This window comes from Zerene cesonia, chromosome 22 (assembly GCF_012273895.1).
Source record: "Zerene cesonia ecotype Mississippi chromosome 22, Zerene_cesonia_1.1, whole genome shotgun sequence".
NCBI lineage: Eukaryota > Metazoa > Arthropoda > Insecta > Lepidoptera > Pieridae > Zerene > Zerene cesonia.
Window position 1 is genome coordinate 3376581 of NC_052123.1, and position 18179 is coordinate 3394759.

The 18179-nt window shown below is 33.6% G+C and overlaps 2 protein-coding genes across 2 annotated transcripts in view; one reads left to right on the forward strand and one right to left on the reverse strand.

Moving 5' to 3' along the window:
- The window catches only part of LOC119835958, a 19514-nt gene extending 9803 nt beyond the window's left edge, over positions 1 to 9711 (reverse strand). The window contains exons 1-10 of the mRNA XM_038361090.1: positions 9513 to 9711; positions 9222 to 9431; positions 6855 to 7064; positions 5999 to 6118; positions 5491 to 5757; positions 4925 to 5017; positions 4101 to 4584; positions 3395 to 3470; positions 3005 to 3077; positions 5 to 643 (exon numbers count right to left, since the gene is read on the reverse strand). Of these exons, the coding sequence (XP_038217018.1) occupies positions 5 to 643; positions 3005 to 3077; positions 3395 to 3470; positions 4101 to 4584; positions 4925 to 5017; positions 5491 to 5757; positions 5999 to 6118; positions 6855 to 7064; positions 9222 to 9431; positions 9513 to 9545 (2205 nt within the window). The 5' untranslated portion in view covers positions 9546 to 9711. The remainder of the gene's footprint in view (positions 1 to 4; positions 644 to 3004; positions 3078 to 3394; positions 3471 to 4100; positions 4585 to 4924; positions 5018 to 5490; positions 5758 to 5998; positions 6119 to 6854; positions 7065 to 9221; positions 9432 to 9512) is intronic.
- A 1294-nt stretch (positions 9712 to 11005) lies between these two features.
- Positions 11006 to 18179, forward strand: part of LOC119835977 — a 9201-nt gene continuing 2027 nt past the window's right edge. The window contains exons 1-9 of the mRNA XM_038361111.1: positions 11006 to 11161; positions 11241 to 11450; positions 11828 to 12019; positions 12988 to 14341; positions 16294 to 16386; positions 16491 to 16508; positions 16952 to 17064; positions 17404 to 17490; positions 17938 to 18163. Coding sequence (XP_038217039.1) covers positions 11129 to 11161; positions 11241 to 11450; positions 11828 to 12019; positions 12988 to 14341; positions 16294 to 16386; positions 16491 to 16508; positions 16952 to 17064; positions 17404 to 17490; positions 17938 to 18163 — 2326 coding nt within the window. The 5' untranslated portion in view covers positions 11006 to 11128. The remainder of the gene's footprint in view (positions 11162 to 11240; positions 11451 to 11827; positions 12020 to 12987; positions 14342 to 16293; positions 16387 to 16490; positions 16509 to 16951; positions 17065 to 17403; positions 17491 to 17937; positions 18164 to 18179) is intronic.

The window sequence follows — 18179 nt, forward strand, 5'->3', positions numbered from 1 at the left end:
GATCTTTTTCATTATCGTCTGGATTGTAACGACTCGAAGGATGTTTTGGACCGTCAGTACTAATTGGTTTCCATTTCATCAAGTCCTTTCGCACAGCTATTGTTTCACGATCAAAGTGCCTTTTCTCTTCTGCCACAGCCCGAGGTTCTCGACGAATGTCTTCTGTTTTAGGCTCAAATTTAGGTATCTCCCAAGTCGGAGGGCGGGCCTCACCAGTTCTGTCGGGGTATGATTGTCTCTTGTCCCTTGAGTCTGGTCCTCTTGGGTCTTGTCCTGGCCAGCTCGGCGGTGGAGGTGCTTCATTGTCATCGGGACTGCGTCTTTTCTCCAAAGCCCACGAACGTCGTGGGGATCTGGGAGAAGGCGAATGTCTTCTGTAGCGATCACGTATTGGCGACCGATCACGTTTTGGAGATCTTGATTCACGATTTTGCGACCTGGCTCGCTTTGTTCCCTCTGGCACGGGATGATCCACGCCTCTTTGCGAATCAAACTTCGACATCCTTGGCTCTCGTCTATCTTCTTCATGTTTGATGAACGGCTTCACTCTGTCTGACCAACGGTCTGGTCTCCCTTGCGGATATTGAACGTTTTCATTGATGTTCGGACGATATCCACCTGAGTAAATAGGTTGATTCGATGCCTGTAAATTGAAAGTTATTTTGCAACAGGAATGATAGTGATGGAAAAAGACAAATATAAAAGAATCAAAATCATTAAGTGTTTTTTGTGATAGAACTCTACAGCTATTGCTGGATCATAAATTGCGAAAAAGTAGTTTAGATTGGCTTCAAGTCTTCCTTAACATTTCATATTGCTATTATTAAGGAATTTCAGTAGTATAATTTTTAATAATTACTTGATATAATATATATTCTTATTTTCATAAACATTTCATACGGTCTTCATAAAATCAAGTAAGGTCATAACAAAAAAATATATACGTGTCTGTGGACTGTGAAATAAAAAAAAACCTTCAAAGCAGGAAAAGCTTACATAGTGTTGGTAATACAGACGATCAAATAAAAATTATTGACGAAGTATTTCATCCAGAAAAGATCTTTAAAATATATTTTTGCATCTCTTTAATTTTGCATTGCAATTCGTATTCTGTATTTATTGTTCTTATTCATTGAACTTATATTGGCTAAAGCCAACATTTGTTGCAGTGCTTCATTCCTCCATAATATCTAACAATCTTCCTGGTGTTCGCCTTGTTACAGGATTTTTTTTCAAACTCCAATCCAAACTCTGTTTGTTACCTTACCCAGCGGGAGCGGTACTCAGCAAACGAGAAACACAAGAGTGTTATAATATAAATTTTCAGAAACGAAGATCAAAAATATCTATTAGAGCTTATAAATTGTTTAACCGAGTGTCCTTTGCTTCAACTCGAGTTTTATTGGTATCACGGTGAGAAATATCCAACCAGGACATTTCTCTTTGGACACATAATTATTTTCATGTGATTTTCCAACAATAATACCTCATTCATCATATAAAATATCATATTCCCTTATCATTTTATCTCCCTTAAAATGAAACTTCAAGTAACGATTCATTTGTTTAAAGCTAGATACATCAAAAATATATCATAGTAAATTAAAATACAATATACATGACTGAATTATCATCAGCTTAATTAAACTCCAACTACTTAGACCTAACATTGAAGTTGGCCATGAAATTGTGGGACATATGCAACTCAATCATATGTAATTTGGTACCAAGACACATTTGGTACATCGAAAATTTTGTGAATCGAACAGCACGATAGATAATTACATAATGAATGCTCCATTCAGTTCATATTAAACGTTTATAGAAGAAAGAACTGATGTATCTTTAATGGAGACAGTTGCGAGATCATTTCGCCTATCCCTGGTTATTTTTCGTACTGGTGGGATGCACCTTACAGGGCATACATTTTCGACTCATACGTGTGTATCGTGAAGCATTTTTCTGACCACTCTTAGTTACGATATAATTCGGTATATATTTAAATATTCTGGAATTCTGCTTTTTATTGTGAAATATCAGTTTTCCACTGGCCATTTTTGCATCTTGCATTATATTCAAACGTTGATAACTTTATATAATTGTCCTATCTGTACTTTAACTGAACAATATATGATTACATTTAACATGATAATATTATATAGTCTCAAGACATATTCACACAAAACCGAATATTTGCCAGGCTGTTAGAATAGCAATAATTTTCTGTCATTTAAGTTTTACTCAAATAGGTCAGGGTAGTAGATATATTTTCCAGATGGCAATATCCTATTCTTGGTTAGAGGAAAAGTCATTCCCATATTGGTTCTATTAATTTTCGGATTTCTTGTTCGATGTAATTGTACACGGAAAACTGACTGAAATATCCTGGCAATTTATCAACTTGTTAGAGAGAGTAAGCAGGTGACTTGAACATTGTCAGCTTTCAGATCTTAATTGATGCACCCATAACTATATCGTGGAAGAAGTGTGTGTATCACATATGTATATTATAGGGCAGCCACTTAGAGATCACATTTTTATTTATAATGCGACCTAATTGATTAATATTGCTTGAAGTTCGTAAGTTCTCGGAGCTTTTTTGAAGATAAGTAGCATTTTGCTATTATTTTGATAAAATATACCCAAAACAGGTATGAAACATAGTTTTTGTTTCACAAGATGAGTTGATTTTGTAATGTTTTCTTCTGTCTTCTATCGTTTTTTGAATATCATTGCATTATAACTAAAGTTATATCGAGTGAGATTATACTTAATTATTTACAAAGTTTTATGGCTTTCATTATTAACTCTAATCTAACGTCAGACACAATTCGCTTGGAGATAACACTTTAAAGCTCGTAACACAAAATCAAAACGATGAGATTCTCAACTCTTAACGCATCTAAAATCCCATAATATATTTTACAAGAAATTTTACTTGTACCATTTGCCAATGAATTGTATGCTTTATTCGTTTACTATAAAGTTCAAAATTATGACTTACCGATGGAGGCTCATACGCTGGTCTAACTTGTTTCGGCGCTGGCCTTATCTCTTCTATGTGCGTCGGTGAATATCTTAATTAGATTATATGTTTGATTAGTTTTGCGTCCATACATTTTAATGGACGAAATTGGAGACTTTTTCAGACAAAAACAAGGATATTAAATGGATCATTTAACTTTCATATTCATAATATTCTTTTCGTTTTCAAAAATCTAAAATGATATGGATACCGTATCCATTATAATAATATTTTAAATAAATTAACATTTTGGAAACGTATACATTTAAATAGGTTATTATATATTACAATATTATTTTTTTAATAGATTAACCTGTTCTTTGGTAAAAATGAATACAACTATAATTCTAATAATAGTATTTCACTGACCTTTCTTGTCCGGGTGGTAACCTTCGACCTTCGTCGCGACGGTCGGGCGATTGACGACCGGGTAAGTTTCTTTTAGCTGGTACAAGTTTGAAAACATTTTAGTATGTAAGGAAAATTTTATATCATTAAAACACGTTCCTATAATCAAATCTTAGGCGTTTCTCGCTTTGAGTCTTATGGGGACTCTTTTTTTTTTTTTTGTTTAGTGAACTTCAACCGATTGGCTTGATTATTTTTGTATTTAATAGGAGTTTGTTTTCACTTTAGAGTCTGGAGTGGCAGTTCCCCGCGAGGGATTTCTGCCACTTTTTCACTAGCTTTTGCCCGCAGCTTCGCAGGATTTAAATTCGGAGTAGTTGAATAGATGCATATTATACATATAAACTTTCCTCTTGAATCACTCAATCTTGAAAAAAAACCCCATCAAAATCAGTTGCATGGTTTTAATATAATACAATTTAATATAATTTACCCTAGAGATACAAGAATGATATGAATAACAACATTTAGAACTATTGAACAGAATTGGAAAACACTATATATACAATACTATAACACTATATATGTATATTTTTTTACCTATGGAAATCTTGCTATTTTTCATTAGTTTTTATCACTCTGTCTGAAAGTGTTATGACGCCTAAAAAGATTTCTTTGCTGACTAAGATTTCTAACACAAAACACCGACAAACTTCTAAATACATACCTTGTTCTTTATGAATAGTAGAATGCGGTGATGCATGTCTTCCAGGTGAAATACGCCGCCCTGGCGGGGATATGCGTCTTCCAGATGGGGAAATTCGCCTTCCAGGTGGAGAAATTCGACGTCCCGATGGGGAAATTCTACGTCCGGGCGGGGAAATTCTTCTTCCGGATGGGGAAATACGCCTTCCAGGTGGAGAATTACGTCTGCCAGGTGGGGAAACGCGTCTCCCGGATGGGGAGATTCTTCGGAGAGATGGGGAAACCCTGGATTGTGGTATTTGTCGACCTGATGGTGAAATATCTCTGCCACTTTGATGTATTCTTTTCCCTGTTGGTGATATATTCCTTCCCGTTCCCACGATTCTTGGTTGCGGGGAAAACTGGCCCTTATCGTAATCTTTGTAAGAGCCAGAGTGCTTTATCAGTGGCTCTTTTACTATTTCCCGCTTGTCCGCTGAGAATTTGCGATCGTCGCCGAGTTTCTGCTAGAATGACATGTTATTTTTTTTTATAAAAAGGCGACACAGCACTCATACTATGGATGAAGCAATTTTGATTTGTGATAAAAATCGGTCAACCATAGCCGCGCCACAAAATGAAATATATTTTTTTACTTCAATACGTGCATCTAATGACCAGGCTCGACTGGTAGAATACTAAATTCTATGGCAAATTTGAAATCCAAGATGGCTGACAAAATACAATAAACAACCCATAAATTTTAATTTAATCAACTTGTTAATCATGTGTATTTTACGCTCCTGTGCTAACAATAAATTTGTTAAAAAAAAAAACTTAAATACCTTTAACTAAATTGTATTTTACCTGTTGCGCCCATGGATTTCGATCTTGGTAATAACTTGAACCTTGTTGCGGTGAACCATATTCAGGGCCTTGGAAGTGATCCTTCATTATGACCTAATGAAGAACATATCAAAATTACTAAAAGTATTTATTTGTGCTTTATCGTTCTGGATAGAATCAAGACTTAATCTAGGCAATATTATCACAAATGGAAAAATTAAAAGTATATATCGTGTCATTGAAAAATTGTAATCTGTGGAACAGTTATGATCCATTACAATCCGTTTGCAATTTAACGCATTATTTTTCGGTAGATTACAATATTTCGATGGGGAACCGTTAAGTTGTGAAAGAGGCATTCGATATTATGTATATTAGGTTAAGTTTGATTATATAGACATACGCTACACCTGACAGAGGTTTAAGAGAAGGAAATTTCCGGTATAATATGTACCCCCATATATTCGCATTACCTACAGTCTAAAACGAAAGATAATGCTTTAAATTACAGACAAAATGTTTGGGAACAAAATTTTCCGATAGTTTGTTCCAATATATAAACGAGTTGTTGTCAATCCTCCACTTACATTTTCCCGGGACATATCAGGTCTCCCACGTGTCATGTCAGGTCGATCACGTGCCATGTCAATTCTATTGCGGGCCATGTCAGATCTGTCGCGTGCCATGTCAGATCTGTCGCGTGCCATGTCAGATCTTTCGCGTGCCAATTCTGGCCTATCACGTGCCATGTCGGATCTTTCACGTGATACGTCATAAGATCCTACATGTCGATTTGCCATGTGGGATGTGTCTACTATATCCACAGCCCTTAGTACTCCTTGTCTTACTGGGGCCTATTAATTGATAGTTAAATGATTATCTTGAATCATAATCATTCTCATATATTTTTTAGTATATCATAATTATTCTTTAGTTTAAAAATATTTTATTCTTTAGTTTAATAATTACACATTTTTAGAGGACTTTTTTTATAACACTTTAAGATTATTAACATTCTGTTTAAAAATAAGTTTAAATTTATATTTTTTAACATTGTATAACAAATTTAGTTGTATGAAATTATATATTACACACCGCTGCTTGTGTTGGCACTTCATTCTTTGGCGCAAAAGCGAACCCCTGTGACGGTGGTCCAATTCTACTGAGAATAGACTGCCTTTGGTCATACTGCGGCCGGATCGCTTGATTGACATTCTGGAATTTAAATATACTTCCTTAATCTAACAAATGTTAAATTTAAACTCTTGATGTTTTTTTAACATGTCTTGTATATACAATAAGAATTTAAAATAAATATAAGAGTTAATATGCTAATATTATTTTTGTCTATTCATATTCCGTATTTCTTAGGGTTTAACCACACCTGTCTGTTTTCATTGTTAACACTTTTGAAAAAGACTTTTAAGCTTGATACAAATAAGATACATTGTATCAAGTTTATTTTAATTACAATATCAATAATATTAACTGTATTGATAATTATACGTTTACCATTTAATTTTAATGTTCTGAGAAACTTCACATCACTGACTAGCTAGTTACGACAACGGAACCCTAATGTAACGCTGAGTCGACGGTTCGCACGGGAACGTATATTACTGTATCTAGCGAATTCCTTTGGCGCGACGTAATTTTAAGTTTTCATGTTAAATAAATTTAGTATTATATTCATTACTTTTTAGCACTTGCATCGTGCAAGACATATTGTAATCCTTATAATTAAAGTATTTTTATAAGTAAAATTCGACTTTTTTTTGGGGCCTCCGGCTGTGCGAAACATAATTAGCTTATCAATATTTTAATGCATAAATAAAAAAATAATAAACAATAGGTACACTTTTCTTTAAATATTAGAAATGTTATTAGACTACCAACATATTTTCCTTATTAATAAAATGATTAACTGTACAATATAAAATTCAACACTCACAGCAGGAGAATAAGTGTTCATTTGTTGTGTTTGTTGATATCCATAACTATTTTGCTGGGGTTGGGCAATTGGTTGATTGGCGCTCCACTGGCTACTTGACCAGGGGTCTACTCTCGGCTGGTCAGCGCGACCATAATCACTTTGCGTTTGACCCTGATAACTTTGAGATTGAAACCCCCTTTGGTTGAGTTGATTGGCTTGGTTTAATACCTGCAAAAAAATATATGTTAACGCACTTTGCACATAGCCTATCGCAATTGGTAAAAAAATTTTGCTAATTTTAGTTTTTAGAATTTTTGTATTTTAATTTTAGAATTCTGATGGGAATTCCACTTCATCATCATTCATCATCATCATCATTCTCTAATGATTTGTTTTGTTTGAATTTATTTATTTTTTATTTTAATCAAGTTTATATTTAGTTTGTAAGGGTGTTGGGAATTCCACTCCCAATTACCATCAGTTACACTACCGTATGTACTGGTTGAATGTGTTCAGAACGAGAATAAACGCAGCCAATTCTTGCAAAAATTAGTTGTAACACAAGCCAATATGGGTCTCTTTTATAATTTATTATCCAATCCATGTTCAAATGAGGCAGGATTGGTTTATGGACTGGTAAGATCTTAAATTAGTTGTAACACAAGCCAATATGGGTCTCTTTTATAATTTATTATCCAATCCATGTTCAAATGAAGCAGGATTGGTTTATGGACTGGTAAGATCTTTTTTATCTGTTTATGAAGAAAGTTCTCAGACTTTCACAACATATTTATTTATATTTTTATTGTTTTATTAGTGATTAGCCTCTGCTAATAATTTAAACAAAACAAATCATTAGAGAATGATTTGTTTTGTTTTAATTTCTATATTTTTTATTTTAATCAAGTTTATATTTAGTTTGTAAGGGTGTTGGTTTCAATGAGGTTGACGTAAACAATAGTTTAAAAGCCCACTAAATAAATGATTAAAAAAAAGAGTACCCTATGCCACTGTAAAGTCTTGTAACTATTTTGAAAAACGAAAATCATAGTATTAATGTGTACTGTTGTAATGTGAAAGAAAGATAAATAAATCCACATGTGTATTTATAATATGACTAGCTGTTCGCCCCGGCTTCACCCATGGTACATATATAGCCTATAAGTCACCCAGTGAAGTTGCAGCTTTCTAATGGTGAAAGAATTTTTAAAATTGGTCAGGTAAAATTGGTAATTCTTGAGTTTATCCATTACAAGCAAACAAATATATAAATTCTTCCTCTTTATAATATTAGTGAAGTGTAGATAAGTAATTGGACATTTTATGCAGTGTATTTAGTAAAACCCAATATAAATGAAGTTACTGATACAATTTTTTTCCTGTAATTCCATGTATGCACTTGAATAATTATGATGATAAGATGAAAAAGAGTTGGTTGCTAGACAATCAACATAGTAAATAAAATAAAATTCACTATTTTTAACCATATAACCAAAAAATATGAGGTTGCAATAAATAAATTTTACATTCTCATTTGGAATTTAATTACTATATTCATCATCATCATCATCTTCATCACCAGTCCATATATGTTCCCACTGGCCTCCTATGAGGGGTAATTACTATAACTTGTACCAAATTACTAAAAATGTCCATACATATTTATTATTATATTATTTGTAATTAATACAGTAAAACAGTAAAAAACTGTGTCTGTACATTGAAGATATTAAAAAAAAATAGCGGATGGGGGTCTAAATACAGTAAGAGAGCATGAATTCAAATCTGTCAGTATTTTTGTACATAAGCATCACTGGAACTACTGGACGGGTTTGAATGATTTTTTTTTATTGTAAAGAAACTAGGTCTAGGTCTGGGCAATATATAGGCTATAATTAATTTTGGAAACTGGAACAAGCAAAAACCGCTCAAACTGATACAGAATGGACCACCTGTACTATAGAGAGTTATAAAAATTATACCCTAACATGTGATGAGCTTTTGCTGCTAAGGGTATAAATTTTAAGATCTGAAACACCTAATATGGAACTCCAAGAGCCCAGCTAGATGTACAGGAATGAGATCTTAGCAAACATTGTTCAATGTGGACATTTCTAGTGTATAATAAAAATTTAAGGAATTTTTAAAATTATTTGGAACTCCTAAAATAACTTTTATAAGGAGGAAAGATATGTTTGAGTATGCACCGATTTCAAAAGTATTTCACCAACTGAAACCTACATTATTCCATAGGATTATATACTATGTATATAACTAGAGATAAAAACGAAATGGAATTTACATATTTGTGAGTAGTTGCAGTAGAATCATATGAACATGAAATTTATTAAACGATTGAATTTTTGGTAAATTCTGATATCTTACCCCGGATTTTCCAACAGGAGCCACACGTAGAATATATCCAGACAGACGATATCCATTTAAACATTTTATTACATGTGCTCCTTCTATGTCATCCGCAAGCCCTACTCGTACTTTTCTAAATCCATCGGTATCACATACTAGATTATCCAATATAAAGTCTGAAATCTTACATTCCTGTTTGATCATTGCCTTTAGATCCTGATACTTGATCTGTAAACATAAGAATTTTTAAATAGATTAAGGTCTTAGGGACCGTAAAAACAAGTCTTATTATTTCGTGGCTATCCTTACATTCACAGGAAGACCATGAATTGTGACCATCATCTTCACTGATTTGAAAATTAATGGGTGTACAGTTGAATGTTTTATTTAATAACTCAGCATTGTTCGCTATAGGAACATTGAAACAAATACAAAAAGGTATTAATTATTAAATCGGTATTTGGTAATTGTAGATCATTTTTAAATGTAGGTAGCACAGATCACATATTACTACACTTGTGCACAGATTAAGAAATAAAAACTAGTTCATATTAGTATACTACTCTGTGTAGGTAGTAACTCTACCACAGATTAAGAAATAAGAATTATTTACTGAACGTTATTTGACAGATCTGCGTTACAGAGTATAGATTTAGTACTAGTAAGTTATTAGTAAGTTACTGTTACAATCATAGTCAAAGACGTTGTACCACCAGACTAATTAGATGGTACACAAAAATATTTATATTGATAAAATTTGGTCGATTCCTATCGTCTTAGAGTTGCAATTTCCTTATAAGCTGAAGCAAAACAAAAGCGGTCCGGTAAAATTCTACCGTTGGTTGTGTGTCTTTTTCTGACATCTTGCCAACTCAACGAATAATTGATTTTTGTAGAAATGGTAGAAAATTTCATATTTTCTGTTGTATGATTACCAAAACCAACGGCTCACAAACTTTCATACGTATTTATCTTTTATATATTTCTACAATTCCGACAATTAATAAGAAATGCTCTAACCTAAATTTAGTTTCTATACTTAAAAGCAAATTTGGAAAATAGAGGTTCGGACCACACTATCCTAAATATGGATACACAATCAGATAAGAGACATAATGAGAAATTTAGAAACGATGGATTTAGAAATTATCTTCGAATGGATTCTTAATCACTTTTACATATTAACGAATCATGTGACACTATTTACTCGAACGTAAAATACTATCCTAGGAAAATTGTAAGTATAGGTCAAAAAAAAACTTTTTAGAAGCTGTCATAACAAAATCGTATTAAGGTTTCCAATTCAATTCTTTATTATTCTAAACCTATCAAAGTTATAGCTGAAACATTGTAGGCATATGTATAAAAGTCAGGTATAAATGGAGGAAGTACCCCACCCTCCCAGAAAACCGGCCTGAAATATTGGCATGCCAGTGTGTTTCGTATGGTGAGTAGGAAAGTCGGAGGCCCGTTTGCTTTGACCCACCCGTCCAAGTCCATTCCTTCGTTCCAGTCCTCAGTCCTTTTCTTTTCAGTTACCGCTTAGAAAAGGCCAGCGCATTCGCAGAAGCACTATGCGCATGTTCATGGGCGTTGCTGATTCAGTGAAGACTAAATTAAATCGATTAAATTTAGTGCAGTGTAAAAAGCATATTAGTTACTTATTCATATAAAATGTTTAATATTATAATATTCCGTGGAGTAACTAGATCATAATCTGCGATCACCAGTATGGTTGCAAGTTGACATTGTAGACCCAGTATATAAGTGTATAATCTATGTTGTAGACTGTGGTTGACATTTGAATATGCGAATGCGATTTGTATGATTGTTTCAATCTTTTTATAATTAAACAATACAAATTTGCTAATTTTTTAAGCCTTCAAACATTCCTATTGTACACATATTGTACACATTATTTTAAAATGCTCCTAATCGTATACAATTTGCCTGGAAATGTAAGTAACCTGAACAATATTTCATTTTGATTCAGTGTGTTACTCTTTTGGTGATATTATATTATTATTTTTCTACCAGATTTCATATAACGACGTGAAGGATCTCATAAAAAAGAATTGTGGGTTGGATGAAGTGATTTTAGATAATCTTGTAAACGATAAGCCCGGAACTAAGCGAGTTACCGTAGGACTGGCCGAAGAAAGCGACGCTGCTATTTTCGTCAGAAAAATAAATGGAATGTTTATAAAAGGACATCAACTTTTCGTCGAAAATGTTCGACAAAAAAAGGTATTCTTATATTATGTTCTAATCATCATCATCATCATCAGCCCATATATGTTCCCACTGCTGGGACACAGGCCTCCTATGAGGGTTTATGTTCTAATAAACGTTATAAAATAAATAATAACACTACTTAACAAATAGGTTAAATTTTATAATGCAATTTTTTATTGCTCATCAAATTCAGAAGGGAAGTAAAATTAATTTCGCACATCTGTAGTTCAAGAGTGCAGAGAGCTTTTTAAAAGGTGTATAAAAATATAAGAACATTCCTCACTCTTGAATAAAAATGTGATATAATAAGCAAAACTGGTCGAGCCGTTCTTGAGTTTTACGTTTAGCAACACATATGGCCATTTATTTTTATTTTATCATAATTTTAGGCATCTGAACAACCATATAGAACACTGGCTAGTTACTTACCAGATTCAGGCAAAGACTTCAGCAATCCTGCAGACAGCAACAGACAGCAGTACAATATGCCCAATCAGGAGTATAATATGGCCCATCAGTATATGAATCCATACCAATCCTACTTTGATGTAAATATGCAATATTATATGCAACAGAATCCAGTAAGTTTCATTTTTTTGTATATGGTTGTTTCATAGTCAATATTTTAGATATGTCTCCTAGGGAGATGTGTTTACCTATAAAATAAAACATGATTTACACATTTCATTTCAATGTGGGAACTTTATATGAATATTACATTGGTGTTTACAACACTACACAATATTCAATACAGCAAGTTATACTTAAGAAGGATGGTTAGTTGTTAACACACACAGAAATTACCCTTTCAGGTTATTCCATTTACTACATCATCAGGGGCTCTTCTTTAGCTATTCTATTTAGTTTACATTATTTACTTGTGAAGAACACAAATACTATTTAGCCAGCTTGATGCACAAATACATGCATTGTTGTCTGTAAAACGCAATGTTTTTGAAAATGTGTTTTGGTCATAGAGGCAATTTTTATAGGGCTGGGTATATGGCGTAGTCAGCCTATAAAACTGGCTTAGCTCGCATAGCTTGGGTAAGAACTGAAGGGATTTATTAATCATCACTTAGTTTGATGATGTGATATAAGGCAATCTTTGCCTCATATGTAACTCTGAATGGCTGCTAATATTATTAGTGTACTTACACTTTAATGTATTATAGGTGTTACCTATGTTATGATCTTGGGAATGTTACTCTTACCAAACAAGGTAAGGGCCAAGTCAAGACAGTCTTGTTGGCTTTCCAATGCTACCCGGATTGTATGGGGACTAAAACATAACTTCCCTGGTAAGTTATGTTTTTGGCCCCCTTGTATTAAAAAAAATGGGTAACAGTCAGTATGTTGATATTGCCAATGATATGACTGATGAAATGTGCCTTTCTCTTTGAGGGACACTGGCATGACAGTAGTTTGATTTGAACTACTTAAAAATGCCTTTTATGTAGTATTTTTATTCATTAGTATTTTCAGCTTTCCATGTAATATTTGAAAACATTAAAAAAGCAATACAAGTTCTTTTATAAAATGTTCACAGAATACAGTGGTACAATCCACATCCCAGGCAGTTCAACCAATGCAACCTTCTTTATATCAAAATAATGTTCCATACTATCAGCAAGCTCAACCACAACAATTTCAGCAAGATGTGTCGTCTTATCAGCAAAAGAATATTCGAATTTCTGTTACGAATACCCAATACACACAGCCCACAGAAACCTTAAGAAAAAATGATGCTACACCACAACAGCAACAAAACTTAAATAGATCATTTGGTGACAATAACAGGCAAGGTAAGCCTAATGACCGGGATTGGAACGGCAGTGGCGAGGTTAGCTATGGCCGTGGTGACCGTCGTGATGAAAAGAAATTTAATTACGAACGTGAATCCAAATTTGATCAGAATAAAAGCCACTCTGGCTATAATTCTGACTTCAACCGTGGATTCAAAAATATAGGTGATAAAAAAGACTACAGTGATTATTATAATGAAGCAGAAGGCGAAGGACGTTCTGATAATTCAAAATCAGGATCATACTTTAACGATCGCAGGATTGTTGTTGATAAATCAGATACGGAACCCGATTTACGATCTCGGATTGATGAGAAAACACGGCAAAAAGTTGATACAAGATATGATAGCAAGTCTGTATATCGCGAGAAAATGCAGGCGCGGTTCACTAAAAAGGATGTTGGACCATCAGGAAGAACTAGGTCGAAGGGGAAGTTTAATACAAATTTTAACCAAACCAGCAATACTCATGGCTTCGACAACGACAATCGTTACGTTCAAAGTCAGGGCGGTAATTTGAAGCGAAAGTTGGAAACACCTCAAAAACAATCGAAACCAAAGAAACCCACTAATTTCACAACACCGCCGAAGAAGTTCGTCGCACCCCCGCCTCCAACAGTGAGCGGGAACGAGCAAAGCTCCAAGAAGAAATTGAAATTTTCCGAATTGGACATTAACAAGAAATTAAACAGATTCAATACATGGGTACACCAAGTTGCATCCGACTTAGCAAGAGAGGTGCTAAAACCCGTAGGTGGAACCCCTCCTCAATCTGCACCCATATTTGCAGAACTCAAAAAATGCATCGTATCTCGTATATTTGTTATATTCGATCAGAGATTCGCTCAGGCTATGCCGCAAATTGTGAAAGAATACAGGCAAAAGTATAAAAAACACGATGATTATAAGTTTTATATGGAAGTGCGCGATAAAGTCGCCGAGGATGCGAAAAAGCCAGGAAATGAATTGAAATCTACGCCGCAAACGCAACAAATACCTGAAGGTGATTGTTGGTTTGAGTCAACGCCGGGTACAGAAGAATCGACTGAAATGGAATCAGCACAGCAAGCAGCGATGTCTGCCCAAAATAAAGTATCAGGTATTTATAAGCTGAATTTATACGGACAACATTAAGATAGGCACTTTCTGATGACATAATGTGTACTGTGTACATGTTCCATGTCATTTAGTTTTATATGACATAGGAAAATTTCATTGGAATTTTCTGTACAAATCATTGGATCTTAAAAGATACAGATATTCAAATTAAAACTCATTGAATAAAGCAATAATAATTACGGTTATTATTAATAGCTTTAGTGTATACCTAGAAAAGTGCTATGCAAATTAAACTATAAGATAAATGTTTGAAAATTCGACTGGTAAGGGACTGCTCAATCACATGAGATGTCCTGTTCCATAGATTTTTTTTTGTCAAATTATTGTACATCTTGGAAAATAATGACAGAACTTTTTGTTTACCTAAATTTTTATTTAATTAAAAAAAAACTACTTTTATTAACAATTGACCCTTGACATTGCTTGGATAGTGAATATCAAAAATTCAAATTCACTTGCATAAGGGATAGTGAATATTATTTTTCTACTACACCGGTTTTTGACCTGTGTGTATGAAAAATAATACTGACCCACGATTTTCACTCCAATCCAAATTATAATATTTTTTCCCACTTTTATATCCATTTTCATTGATGCTGGTCCTTAAATTTTAGGTTGGATGTTATAATAATATATCCTTCATCAATTAATGGAATATGGATATATAATTTTGAATGTCGGATCAGTAGTATCTGAGTATCGTTCAATTGTCTATTCAGTTTTAGGACCAATTTATCGACTTTCTGATTTAATCTCTGAAAGCCTATTTAGAACTTTTTTACGTATATTGTCATTTAATAAACGTCATGTTTTCTAACAAATAGGCAAGAACAGACCATATACAGAAGTTGTGATATTGGTGCAAGGGTTTCATTAAACTATTTTGATATAAAACAGAAAACTCTGTTAAGAAAACTCTTGTCTGAATATTATTACTTCATCTAAAATAATTATAATAGAAAATAATTATTTTGGAGATGGTACAAATATAGCCTAGATTATTACATGTTATGTAATTACCACTACACGTCACAGGGACTTAGGCCAATCCTAGGCAGTCAATATGCCTGAATACGACTAGTGTAGTCGTCCATTATCCTTATAGTCCGAATTGAGGACCTCCAAAACTGGAGAGATAAAGCACAGGACCGACGGTTTAACGTGTCCTCCAAGGCAAGGAGTTTTCCCTAGCGACTTTTAACAAAAAAACAAAAATACCCACGCGAGATTCACAAGTGGTCTCGTTGGTCAAGAGGAATGATGTAAAATCAATTCACATCGTATATTGCAATTTTCAAAACAGATAGCTTTAAATAAGCTATCGATACAGTGACTGTGCACTGGAAGTAAAAGCGTTATCGTTTTTCCCGCTCAATTTTAAAGTAGCATTTGACAGATGTGTATGTCTTTGTTAGCACACAAATATGCAGTTATTCTGTCTTTGCTACAATATAACCTATAAACATAGGTTCTATTCGATTCAAACGGACGCTTTTATTGTTATCATCCTACACTGCAATGAATAGAAAATAATAATTACTTAAACACCAAAAATTTTGAAACGCTTTAAGAACTTGTACTCCATAAATAGCGACGATTCTTTAAAGCACGTTTCTAAATTAGGAAAGAAACATTTGAGTAAAATTGAGGATGCCAATCCCTTAGTTTTAAGTCAAGAGAACTGCATGATCGGAAAGGGATATCCAAATCATATTTTTGTCACATAGGTGTCTGTGACTTAAACTTAGGTTAATCGTATGTAGTATATGCTTTTAATAGCAAATTTTAAATTGTGTCTTTTAAGTTATAACGAATTCGAAATTGTGACCATAATCCCTTAAGAGTTCAAATATTTGGGTTATATTTCAGTCTATAAAAACGCCATTGTTACAAATATTCTACATAACAATTACATGTTAATATTTTTCATAGGACCCAAGGAACAAGCTAAGAATGCAACGCCGTATATAAATCAGTTAAAACCACCTACTTCTGGCAAACTACCATCATATCCTGGTGGATTGGGTTAGTTATTATTTTTTTTTATTATATGATGCATTTTAGACATTAAATTATTACGATTTGTGATGAAATATATCATGAATTAACATTTATTTTTCTCCTTACAGATAAGAAACAATACAATGGTGAGTAAACATGCAGAGCAGGATATTTTTCAAAATTGGGCATGCGCGTAGCTTTCTAAAGAATTTTGAGTTTAACCTCTACAAAACAATCTTTATATTGACTTTTTCATTATATCAATATGTATGATTAGACCAATTTCGTTATTCGTTTTGTTAATATGGTCTTTTTACCCGATTGCGATAAAAGTAGGCAAATGTTTTTCTATGTCTGTATATGACTATGTTTGTCCATTTCTTGGACATGATGTACATAACAAACCGCTGAACGGATTTACACATATTTATAAAGTTGTCGTTATAATTATCAGAATTATCATTATATGTGATATAGGCTAAATAAATTTACAAAATGGCGTCTGCAAATAAAAAAGGGGCAATCCTATTTTGTAGCTTGTGGTTCTGATTGATTAATAGGAATAAAATTAACAATTTTAAAAATACAGAACTAAGGTTAAAGTCAGCAGAACAGTTTTTCGAGCAAGAAAAAATAGGACAAAATCTAAAGGAAATCGACCGTAAAGCTCTGAAGTCAGAAATAGAGGAGTTTTGTAAAGTTGTGAGTATTTTTTTTGTTTTCATTTGGCATTTTTTGTATGTTAGGGTACCTATTGAATCTTCTTATATATAAAAATCAATTGCTGTTCGTTAGTCTCGCTAAAAGTCGAGAACGGCTGAACGGATTTATCTTATTTTGGTCTTGATATGTCCATGTAGATCTAGGGAAGGTTTAAAAGAAAAAAATATTCAAAAAAAGGAAACAATATTCTATGGAGTTCCGAATATCGCACGGGACAGCTAGTAAATAATACAATCATCCAATTGCCATAAATATGCCATTTTAGATTTGTAACATATAGTTACGTTTAAAAATACAAAAATAAAACATTTTTTATAGGTCGCTGCAGCCTGTGAAGAAGTTGATAAAGAAAGTGGTGTAGAGAGTAAACACAGATGGGCAAATATTAAGAAAAGCATTGAAAAGGTATGTGTGAATAAAGTGGACTGGTAAAGGACTACTCAAATGCATATTGTAATATCCTTTCCCGTTGAGATTTAACTTCTATTATTTTGTCATTTCTCTGCCCATGCTACTATATTATTATTCCTTTATTGTACCCGAGGTTGTCTGGAAGAAATCGTTCTAAAGCGATAAGACCGCCTATTGTAGTTAAGTTTTAAGCGTTTTGTATATTACCTGTTGATTTATATTTTTTCTCTCCCCTCCATAAGTACAATAAAGTATAAATGAATGAATAAATATCTTCAAGATACGATTTTTTGCCAAACTCTAGCAAGAAGCAAAAAGACGCGGGTTCGAATCCCGCTCCCAAACCATTTCAATGCTAAAAATTATCTTCAAGATAAGTTATTTTCGAGATTTTCTTGAAAATCGTACGATCGTTGCTTATACAATAGCCACTTCTTCCAGATCGTGTCGGTGCAAGTGGCCGAGCGAATGTCCAACTCGCCGAGTTTCTTGAGAGTGCGCGTCCACTTCAGACCGAAGAAGCCGAATCGCGAAATGTTGGAGGCGTTCCTGAAGGAGTACAGTGTGGTCAGTTTGAAGAATTCGAAGAGGAAGAACATGTTTATAGCCGCTTGCTCGTGTTTCGATGGGTACGATAGGCTGTGTGCGCTCGGTGAAGCTGTTATTGGTAAGATTCTGTTTAA